This window comes from Lagenorhynchus albirostris, chromosome 3 (assembly GCF_949774975.1).
Source record: "Lagenorhynchus albirostris chromosome 3, mLagAlb1.1, whole genome shotgun sequence".
NCBI lineage: Eukaryota > Metazoa > Chordata > Mammalia > Artiodactyla > Delphinidae > Lagenorhynchus > Lagenorhynchus albirostris.
In genome coordinates this window covers 59,759,192-59,771,315 of record NC_083097.1, presented here as the reverse complement: position 1 = coordinate 59,771,315, position 12,124 = coordinate 59,759,192, and the positions used below count along the sequence as shown (strand labels likewise).

Genomic DNA, 12,124 nt, shown 5'->3' with positions numbered 1-12,124 from the left:
TAAACAACATCACATAGACACACACAGTTCTCTGCCTGGCTTCTTGAGGACCTCACACCATGCTCGGACAGCTAGCTGAATTTAAAAATTCAATGAAGTTTTGAACAGATTTGAAATGGTTCCATCACAGCACACAATTTTAATGGGAAATAAAATGTGTCATAAATCATTTAATGCTACTCCTTTTGTCATTGGATGTGAAGAATCTGTTTCTCTGCATCATAAAGTCCCAGGTTCCTAATCTGTGCCTTCACTTCTCAGTGCATAGAAAGAGTCCCAGTTTTTACTGATTTTTCACATCCTAATTAATGTTTCATCAGGATTCTGGACATTCTGTATGTAAGAGCTATAACTTACACTTCATAAAGGCACAACTGTGTGTCAGGATATGCCAAGCCGCTCTGAACCAAGATGAATGTACAAGAGGGCGGCTAAAAAGGCAAGTGGGAGACTTCCCTGTTAGTTTTTTTTTTTTTTTTTTTTTTTTTGCGGTACGCGGGCCTCGCACTGTTGTGGCCTCTCCCGTTGCGGAGCACAGGCTCCGGACACGCAGGCTCAGCGGCCATGGCTCACGGACCCAGCCGCTCCGCTGCATGTGGGATCCTCCCGGACCGGGGCACGAACCCGTGTCCCCTGCATCGGCAGGCGGACTCTCAACCACTGCGCCACCAGGGAAGCCCCCCTGTTAGTTTTAAACAAATCACTGTTGCATAAAAGAACGCCAACTTTAGGGCTTTTAAACAATCCTGCCGGTTTTGATTCAAGGTCTCTTTTTTAAGGTGTTTTTTTTTGTTTGTTTTGTTTTTTTGGATGTTTTTGCATGGATGTCTCAATGTCTGTAAAGCAGACCACAAGGAATTCTAAAATCAAGGGCTAAGTGAGTGTGAAAAACGAGGGAGGGACTCTGCTTAATTCCCTTGCAAAGTCCTTCAGACTCAGGGACCTAAAAATCAATCCAAGCATTCACATTTCTCACTGTGGGCTGACCATCTATTTTGGGGAAACCATTACTCCTCATCTTACTGTGACGTCCTTCAAGCAGAGAAAAAACATTACAGCATGCTGGAATATTAACTATTACTAGTATTTCATACCCCATCAGAGTGCTTACACGCTGTTTACACTAGACGGGAGGCTCTTAGAAGTTGAGGACCGTATCGTGTTCATCTTTGAATCCCTTACCTGGCCCACTGAGCATGCACTAAGTGCTTACTCAGGAGAACTGAATTTCCCAAAGACTCTCTGGTGATGTAGGGGAGACGTAATCTGCTCTGACGACCTAAACATCTCCAGTGAGTGGAAACATCTTATGTCCTGGGCCAATATGACCTGAGAAGTTGGGGGTGCTGGAATGGCAGTTCTGATAGCAGCAGAGCCCCCAAAGAGTTCTTGAATTCTATGTCTTAGTTCTGTGTCTTAGTTGCCACCCTTCACCACCAAATCTTATATAATCAGAGTTTCCCTCTACTATTCTACCTCAATATTTTGTGTGAGGGGCTATCACATTTCCTTATTTCCTTTATTGTACTAAGATACAATTTCTAAGAATATTTGAAGAGATAAAAATATTAAAATGGCAGTTTTCAAATTCCCACATATCAGTGGTTGTTAAATAGCGCTGATTTGCTCCCCTCTCCTAGCAGACATCTGACAATGTCTGGAGATATTTTTAGTTGTTACAACTCAGAAGTTGCCACTGGCATATAGTGGGTAGAGGCCACACGTGCTGCTAAAGATCCTTCAGTATACAAGGCAGTCCCTCACAACAAAGAATTATCCAGCCCCAGATATTAATAGTGCTGAGGTTGAGAAACGCTTGCAATGGGGATATAATATGGAAAATATGATATTTTATATTAAAAAGCCAGATTATAAGGCATAAAATACTTATCTTTTACATTGCTTGATGGGTAACACATGTCTAAATTCAGTTAACATGGAGCACTTTTTTGTTGTTCCTTATATAATGATCAGTTAGCTGCTGTTGAAATTTGCTCAAGTTCATTTCTGATGGAATATTTACATAAATGAAGCAATCAGATCAGGGTGGTTTATAAAGATTTTTTCTCACAATTGGATATTAAGTCTATTTTATTAGCTGTCATAAAGGGTCAAATCTCAATTATCCATGGTAATAGGAGGCACAAAGGGAATAATAATTGAAATGCACACTCTATTATAGGTGGAAGGTTAGTCAGATTCAAAATAATTGAATTGACACGAATGAAACAGAATGTTGATATTTGGAATTTGAGCTGGAGTTATTCCCTAAGTGCTATTAACTTTAGGTTTCTACAACTTTAATTATAGAAATATAAAGAAAGTAAAAAATCTGCGTAGAACACATCACTAGAATAAACTGGGACCACACCCTCACCCCACTGCATGCGTGTGTGCACGCGTGTGCAGGAACACACAATATATCCCTCAAAAGGTCTGCAATACTCCATAGAAGGCATCAAGGGAATATCATGAAACCTATTTATGTTCCTCAATAATTTAAGACAAATCCACAAGTGAAATACTGTATACGGCAAAGGGTGTATCAGCTTTACAGACAAAATTTCTCCTCTGTTGGGAACACGAGACCCTTAAGTTGAATGGGTTTAGCACAGCAGGATGAAGGAGAAGGCCAAGCATTACGGTCTCCACAAACCTCCTTGAAAATCTGGGAAGCCTGACTGTCCTAGGCCTGCAAGTTTCACAGCCACACCTGGCGTCACTCCAGCCCCGATGACAATTCAGGGGCGGACTCTGTTTGTCCCTGTACCTTGTGATACTGATGTGTGCTGGCTACTGAGGCGAAGAAGGGGAGGGGGTTAGGTTTCTGCAGTGAAAGAAGGAGGTTGTAGACATAAAGGCTAATTGTACCTAAAATGGCTCGAAATATGACGTTCAGGGGAGAAATGATAGAATGATGACTTCTTGTCCTGAGGAGGAATTCTACCAAGTAATTCTGTTCTGCTTTAGTTCTTCAGCTGAGCATGTAACGAAGAGGAACTTCATTCTGACTTATTTCACCATGTGACTGTCAACCAGTCTTGTACCTCAGTCTTCCCCTTCCACTGGGAAATGGGGTATTATATGAGAACACAATTAAGGAGGAAGTTGAATAACCATTGTAAAGTCATGTGTTCCATACAGATAATAAGAGCTGACTCTGATGGCTTTATTACGATTTTATTGTTACGGGTTTATAGAAAGACTAGTGAATGGTGTAGTCTATGCCGGGAATCACAATGACAAATAAGTCGCATGAAAAATATCCTTTTAATCCTTACTCAGAATCAACAAAAAAGGAAGGAAGACACTGAACTGCCAGGCAAGTTGGACAGCAATTCAGAACCAATTCATTATGTTTGCTTTTTTGCTTTTTTTTGGCGGCGCCGTGCAGCATGCAGGATCTTAGGTCCGCGACCAGGGATCAAACCCGTGCCCCCTGCAGTGGAAGTGTGGAGGCTTAACCACTGGACCACCAGGGAAGTCCCCATTATGTTTTCAATTGGACCCAGAAGTAAAAACAGCCTCAAAGATGAACTTTTCAGTGACTTCCTTTTCATGGAAGTAAATAGACTATCACAGAGGAGGTTGTACAGAGGCTTAGATGAAAGAACACAGATCTAACATCTCTGAATGGGCTGGGTCAGCACACAAAATGAGACTGCTGTATTGATAAGAAGGCATATGTTTACTATGAGTAATCAAGAGAGAAGCAGGAGGGACTTCCCTGGTGGTGTACTGGTTAAGAATCCACCTGCCAATGCAGGGGACACGGGTTCGATCCCTGGCCAAGGAAGATCCCACATGCTCTGGAGCAACTAAGCCCGTGTGCCACAACTACTGAGCCTGCACTCTAGAGCCCGTGAGCCACAACTACTGAAGCCCGCGCGTTCTAAGGCCTGTGCTCCACAACAGAGAAGCCACCGCAATGAGAAGCCCGTGCACCGCAATGAAGACTAGCCCCCGCTTGCGGCAACTAGAGAAAGATTGCCTGCAGCAACGAAGACCCAACACAGCCAAAAAAGAAAAAAAAGAAGATAGAAACAGGAGAACATCTCCTGGTAATGGAACCAATCATCAACTAAGGAATGGGAATCCCCTATGCCCAGTCATAAAGGATGGGTGCTAAAGGATGGGCGGTTAGGGTAGCTTTATTCCTCCCATCTCCAAAGCCACAGTTTACACCTGACTATTTTAAGAATATTGAGATGTAAACATGTAAAAGTTGTGTTTCTAAAAAAACATAACTTCAACTCCCCTAGCCCTTGTTTGCAATCAGGGTGGTGACCGAAGCTTCCCAAACGTATACAGGTCTGCATATCCAACAGACCTGGTGCCACTGGGAGAGAAGGTGTATTCAGAGATCAGTATCCTAATGCTGTCTTGAAAAAAAATTAACCTCCCTACTGAGAGAGCTGGAAGCATGCATTCCCACAGCACCTAAATGGTGTCATGAATAAAGATGGTGATAATCATTATAATGATCTGTGAGAAATGATGTCCAAAAACACGCAGACTTTTCCAGCCACTTACGGTATATATCTAGTCATTCATTCCTCCTCTCACCCTCCCACCCACCTGCCATTTACCCCTCCATCCATCGTCCCCCATGCAGCCCCTCACCCAGCCAAATTCTGGGCCAAGCACATCACCTGTTGCTGGAGGTACAGGCATGAAGAACACACATTCCCACCCTCAAGGAGCTCACAGAGCCAATTCTAAAAAGTGCACGAGGCTAATTTTCACAATTATAAATTATGAGTCTGGGAGATCTTTTCCTCTGTTACTTCCTTCTCTCTTGGGATCAACAGTTCTTTTGCCAAAGGGTATAATGGGAAATAAAGTGTGTCCAAAAGGTCAACCGTTGTTGGAAATTCTCGTAAAAGGCATTGCCCAAGACAGTGCCTTTCAATAGAAATACCATGTGAGGCACGTATAAAATTTTTAATTTTCTAGAAAAGAAATTAAAGCAAAAAATCAGGTATAGTTCCTTTTAATATATATTCACTTAACCCAATGTATCCAACTATTACCATTTTAACATGTAATCAATATAAAAATTATTAATGAGATATTTTACATTCTTTATATATTTTTTTAAAAAATTTTATTGGGGTATAGTTGCTTTACAATATTGTGTTAGTTTCTACTGTACAGCAAAGTGAATCAGCAGTACGTATACATATATCCCCTCTGCTTTGGATTTCCTTCCCATTTAGGTCACCACAGAGCATTGAGTAGAGTTCCCTGTGCTATACAGTAGGTTCTCATTAGTTATCTATTTTATACATAGTATCAATAGTGTATATATGTCAATCCCAATCTCCCAGTTCATTCTTTTGTATGTATTAAGTCTCTGAAATCCAGTGCTATGTATTTTGTACTTACAGCACATCTAAATTTGGTCACATTTCAAGTGCTCGGTGGCTACGTATGGCCTGTTTGCCAACACAGGCCTACTGTGACCCACTGTTTACAATTTGGGTTTGCTATTATTTTTGGATTAAAGATAATTTAGTTTGTTGCCTCATCTTCCATATTGAAAAAGGTCTTTCCATTCCGATTCTTTGGGTCAGAAACCTTCTTGAACTGATCTGCTCAAAATGTTTATTCAGTGTCTATCAAGTATCAGACATTGTGTGTTAGGAAATCACAGTCATTTCTCATTGAATCTGAGACAGCACAGCCTGGTGGTTATGAGCGTGGAGCTAGACTGCCTGGGTATGATATGACTATACCACTTACTGTGTGACCTTGGACAGTTACCTAACCTCTCTGTGCCTCAACTTCCTCATCTATAAAATGGATGGAATAAATAGTATCTTCCTCATAGGGTCACCATGAGGTTTAAATGAGTCAATATTTACAAAAGTCATTTTCAGTGACTAGTGAAAGACTAGTGAATGGTGTAGTCTAAAAGTGTGTAACACAGCATCTCATAGGGCAAGTACTATACAGGTGTTTGATAAAACACATTTTAAAAGTTGAAAAATTTTAAATGGGTCTGCATTTTTCCCATACGATGAGGAAGTAAAACCTTACAGTTTAGAATTAGACTAAAACTCAGAAGACCTGGGGGTTTACTGAACATGTGAAAGTCATTCTAATTTTAAAAAGGCAGCATATTTTTGCATACCTAATTATTAAAAAAATGTTGTAGAAACAAATGAGCTTCTACATATAAAACACTTTGAAGAATTCCAGTTAGTGGTGATCATCTCTACAAAGTCAAGGTATTCTGGTTATTATAATTTTATAATAATGGATGGATACTGGTTAATGGATAGATATTGCAAGCAGCTATGAACTATGCGTTTATGAGGCTCCATTTGCAGACGGAGAAATGACTGTTCATTCTCCTACCATACACAGACACTGACATTTCATTTTAATTTCTGTTGCTGGTGTATTTTTCTCCTGACCTTTATGCTTAGCAGTGCCAGGCCTTCAGTGAGACGCTCCTAACTCTGACATTGCCTGGCATCTGAAGCATTATCATTCCCATAACTAACAGTGACTGGAAGCAAATAATTTAATTCTGGGCAAATGAAAATGAATCAATGGTGTCAACTCCATTTCCCATCTTTCTAATTTTCTGTAACAAAAGAGGAGAGGGAAATGTCTGCTCCCTGGTGTGAGATTCACTTAGGAAAGTGAGAGACAGATAAATAATTGGTGATGCCCTACTCCTCATTCCCACAAAACACTGCTGTCCCCGGCAGGAAAATCATTCTTTGTGCTGAAAAAATATTTAAAGTCACACAGAATATGGCAGCTGGACATATTTATGTTTCTAAGAAAATACACTCATGACTTAGTGTGGTGAATTAAGACGAAAGCACATCTATCACAAACCCAGGTAGACCTCAGGCTGAAACAAGAGCTCCTTCCAGGCTCCTTTATATGCAGAACAGGAGTAGAACACAGTGCTGCTAATGATGCCTCAGCAACAAAATAACATAGAGCAAGGGGAAGCCTGTGGCATTTGCAGAAAATCAACACAAAGGCGTTTTAACTTTGGATTCAGAATGCACAGTTTACTTGTTTACAGAGTGGCTAGTTCAAAGGACTTCATCGCAATTGAAGTCCTGGCTGTGTCATTCCTGGTTCCATCACTGAACCTTAATCTATAAAATGAAGGGTTTGCACTGGGACCCAGAAATTCTCTTCCTCCTCTGAAATGCCCAGTGTGTGGAACTGGTGGACAGGCGCTATACCAACGTGGAGATTCTGTCAGTTGCTCTGTCTATTCCAAGTATGCATTCTGGAACTGGGAAATAACCATCCTGGGGTCCCTACTGGACCCACTGTGCGATGGACCTGAGCTCAAACTCCATTGATAACCTGACCTCCGTAAGTCCCTCCCCTGACTAGTGGACCACAGTGACATTTTGAGTTTCCTGGAATTAATGTCAGTTCAGAGCCAGTGCCTAGTAAGCCCTGAAAAGTCTGAGGATTTCCTTTTTCCTCATGCAGTTACCCTGCTAAAAGGCTATAGGTCCTTTTGGGGAAGGCTGGGAGAAAGATGAGCAGTATAAACTTTCAGCAATGTACCAGGGTCCGTCCACCAGGAGACCCCATCTCCCCTTCATTCAAGGGGTTCTGGGTCTGTAAATGGGCTCAAGTCTGGGAATTGCCTGAGGGGCCATGCCTTTCTGTTTTCATGATGCAAACTAAACTTTTGGTCACTTGATCTAGAACACTTCCCCTTATATAGATCAAGTAAGACTTTAGTAAATTTCCTATCTATTTCATTTCTAGGAACACCATGGCTGAAGGTCTGTGCCGGTCAGACTATTCCACTGCTGTCCTGACTGGTGTCTGTTACAGTCACCTGGCCCACCTTGCCTTGAGCAATTAAGCAGTAAAGAGCAGACAGACCTATCTTGTCAATCTCTGCCCTCTTGGAATTCACATGCTGGTGGAGGAAAGAAATAAACACACAAGCAAATATTTGGGGCATCAATCAGTGCTACCAAGAAGACATACCAAGGGACTGTGGTGAGAGTCACTGGGAGGGGTGGTCTCAGGATGGCCTGTCTGAGGTCCTGAGTGCTGAGGGCTCAGGGAGAAGATCCTATGAAGCAGAAAGGATGGCAAGATTGACACTCCTGGGAAATGTGTGGAGCGGTGCAGGGTCTGAGCACCAGAGGCTCACGACAGAAAAATTGCCGACATTCTAAAACCTTATTTCCTTGGTCATCTAGTTTTCCTCAATTCAAAACCAGATCAGATGTGGATGGAGGGAGCTGCCTAGTAAACAGAAATAACAAGATCTCTTATTTATTAATTTATTTTTGTGGGAAAGTTTGACTTTTTCCATATAGCTTTTTTTTTTAACATCTTTATTGGAGTCTAATTGCTTTACAATGGTGTGTTAGTTTCTGCTGTATAACAAAGTGAATCAGCTATACGCCTACATATATCCCCATATCCCCTCCCTCTTGTGTCTCCCTCCCACTCTCCCTATCCCACCCCTCTAGGTGGTCACAAAGCATGGAGCTGATCTCCCTGTGCTATGCGGCGGCTTCCCACTAGCTATCGATTTTACATTTGCTAGTGTACGTATGTCAAGATCCCTTATTTAAGGTCTCCAGGATCAAAGTCTTAATTCTTTGGCTTGAGTTTTAATTAAGAATGTTTAAATAAAAAGGGACTGTGTCAAACTTCAGCTGCTTATGTACTCAGTGCATAAGTAATGGGTGTAAAAAGGGTTTAAACAGTACATGCCTTTAAAAACAAGAAGAACCTTCAAGTGGAAAATGGTTTTTCATTCACAATTTTGCCATTGTTTTCTCCTTCTTCTGTGAGTCTGCCACGCCCCTTGCTGCTGCCTCTTAGGGCACTGACGAGTTCTTAGCAGGTGGAGAATGGGAGGGCTCTCTGTGTCTTCCCTCTACAACCAGATGGGAAGCATCTGGGGGCCAGGTCTCATCTATATCCGTGAAAGGTCCCCGGTGGTTCCAGGGGTAGAGCAGGTGTGAAACTGTTTTTTTGAGTTGAATTGGAATGGGATTGGAGAAAATAGAGACTCAGCTGAGACTTCCCTGAGATTCACAGACAGGGTGTCCAGATGAACCCTAGCTGTTGAGAAAACCCCTCTGTCATCGGGGTAGCACTCCACAGGTTACAAGTAGGTAACAGGACCCAGAAACTCAGCCAAGGAGGAGAGATCACTTTCCTCATTTCCCTTAACAACTGCATTTCTCAGGCCTCCTCAGCTGCCGGATCCCACAAGGTTCTGGGTGTCTTGGTGAGTAAGCTCACATCACTCCCCTCAGTCCCACCCCCAGCCTAGGGCATCTCCATCTATTCTGGAAAGCAGGGATGCTCCATTTTAGTCGCCTGTTTTCTCCCAAGTCTTTGCCCATGATTAGTCTTTTCTGTTTCCTTCTTGGGCGAGACTTGAAATTGCAAAGTCAGAAAGAGGCCTCTTTTCCCCTCTCCCTCTGCTGTCACTCCGAGGCAAGGAGCACAGGACAGCTTAGCTGAATGAATGGGAGGAAGAACAAAGAAAGAGCAGGAATGCCAAACGGGGTGGGGGTGGGGGGATGTTTCTAGACATTATCCCGAATTTCCTTCCCTACCCTATGTGTACTTTAACACATTATCTCACTTGATCCTCATACTCCAAGGTAGGATGTGAAGTACGATTATCTCTCTTTTCCAAAAGATGAAGCAGGTCGGAGAGCCGGAGGGACTTTCCCAAGGTCTCACAGTAAAGGACAGGGAGAGGGTGGACTTGGGTTTCTGGACTCCCAATCCTGTGCCAGCCTTGCAAAGGCACACAGCGCATTAGCCTCTGGTAGCACAATTTACAGAGCCTAGCTGAGTCAGCAATACACAGTCTGCGCTTTGCCAGGTAAATCATCTTATTTAGGGGTCTGCAGCCCTGAGCTGCTGGCTGAAGAATGATTTGTCTGCAACAGAGAAGAGGATGATGTCATGAATATACTCAAGCAGTCTGTCTCTGTACTGCCCTTGAACTGGCTTCTGGACAGTCCCTTAGTTTGCAGTAGTTTGCAGTCACCAGAATGTTCCTTTTCTCTGCAGTCAACTGGGCTGACCATGTCATCATCCAGATTGGCAATTAAAATTGCCATAATAATTTGACCACAGTTGGGGACTTTTGAGTCTGTGGATATCATCGGCATTTCCTGGATAAGATTGTGAATGGAAAGGACTGGAAAGTTCAGAACTTAGGCTATTAGTCTTCTCCTGACAGGCTAGTGGTAGTATGTAAGTAAAAGAAAGCACAAGGAAGCTTTTCTGGTAGCAAGAATGTCTTATGCTGTGGACCCTGAGAAGGGGTGAAAACAAATAGCCCCAAATAACACCTGTTCTTCCTCAGGTATCTCAATTCAATCAGCATTAGATGTGGGGCAGCTCCTTGAATCCATGATCTAAAATGCCTCCCCAAGGATGACGTACGTAGCCAGTCTCACACAGAGCCCTGCGCGCCAAAGGTCCCCTCTGTTAAGGAAAAGCCCTCTTTCCCCATCAATACAAAGCAAATTATTGATTCTGATCATTTTTCTCCAAGGAAAAAATATTATCACTCTTTCCCAAACTTTCCAACTCTCTTGGTTTACTGGAGTGTCCTCACTCTAAGGAAATCGCCTGAAATTTGTGCAACTTAGTCACGTATTTGCAAAGTGCGCACTGTGTGTAGAATGTAGCACAGGAGAGGCTATAAGAAGACAAAAAAAGAACATCAGAAAAATCTGTGGATAATCCTCCAATCTCAATATGTGCACAAATCTTGTAGCAGAAAATGATATAAAAAAGTAAAAATGTTTTGAATGAATTAAAAAAGTGACCCATTGGTCTGCACGGGGAAATCTCTGTACTCTTGAAATAACCTACTTATACAGTCTTTCCCTTTGATGCCTGATATTCCTACTAATCTTAGCTCTGATTTAAAGTACTACTATATGTAATTAGGAGAGATGGGTTGCAGTTTTCTGATCTTCTCTTTGGGCAGAACTGTGGTTTGCTGTGTGGGTACCGCCATCATCAACCACTATAACTGATCTGCTTCTCAAATTCATAACCCAGCACTGCCTCCTGCCCTTTCTTCATGCACTTTTATTTCACTTTATATTATTCCTATAGATTCATCTTATGCTAGACCCCTCAGAAAGAAAGTCTCTAATGAAAACAAAGTACTCAGGCGTGAATCAGAAATTTTATATTTGCACTATTATTTTCTTATCAAAGCAGAGTTTCTTGGATCTCCTAATTGAGCTACTGCGTTTTCCTAAGCTGTGGATTCACTTAGTTTAGTAATAAGTGCTTCGAGTTCTTTAACAAAAATAACTACATAATTAACTATACTATGCCATTGCACTTGGCAATAGCACAACTCCTGTTAATTCAACAAAAGTCAGGAATTTACAAAAAGAACCTATTGCATCTCAAGAAGCAGGCTTCCTACCTAGTTAAATATGCTGTTAACATAGATCAATAAAACAACATTTACTTGAGACACGCTCATGCTGGATTTAAGAGCATACTTGAATGGTTTGAAACTTTAATTTGTTCATAACATATAGGACCAGAGCTATTTCTTGCTTAAATTAAATTTTCAGAAGAAAAAAACATACATTTATGAATGCTCACTGCCATAGAAACAGCATTCCTTTGAAAACAATACCTATTTCCTAGACATAAAACACTAAAAGAATCAGCCACGGGAACAAAGATGTGTGTTCCCTTCTCTTCTGGATTTAAAGGTTGATAATTATATTTCTAAGAACCAGCATTATGGGCTCCTAAGGCTGACACAAAGATGGGAAAGGAGATGCATTAAGGGATAATTTCTTGGTAATGAGGACCTCTAGAAAGCATGCACATTATGTTTTTATGCAGAATAAACACATTACTATAAAATATGAAGAAGAAAATCCTTACCCGAATCCAGAAAGTAAGCGACAGAAGAGAAAGAAGCCATAACCTTGGACAAATGAAGAAAGGAAGGCAAAGAATCCGTTGATAGACATGCAAATCAGAAGAGACTGCTTCCTTCCCACTTTGTCTGCCAGTCCTCCCCAGAAGAATGCCCCCACCATCATCCCGAGGTACACTATGCTGCCTGCAACACACAGAAAACAAAGAAACACAT

At 41.8% G+C, this 12,124-nt stretch overlaps 1 protein-coding gene across 1 annotated transcript in view; it reads right to left on the bottom strand.

Moving 5' to 3' along the window:
- Positions 1-12,124, bottom strand: part of SV2C (synaptic vesicle glycoprotein 2C) — a 177,867-nt gene that overhangs the window by 101,387 nt on the left and 64,356 nt on the right. The window contains exon 2 of the mRNA XM_060146124.1: positions 11,914-12,094. Coding sequence (XP_060002107.1) covers positions 11,914-12,094 — 181 coding nt within the window. The remainder of the gene's footprint in view (positions 1-11,913; positions 12,095-12,124) is intronic.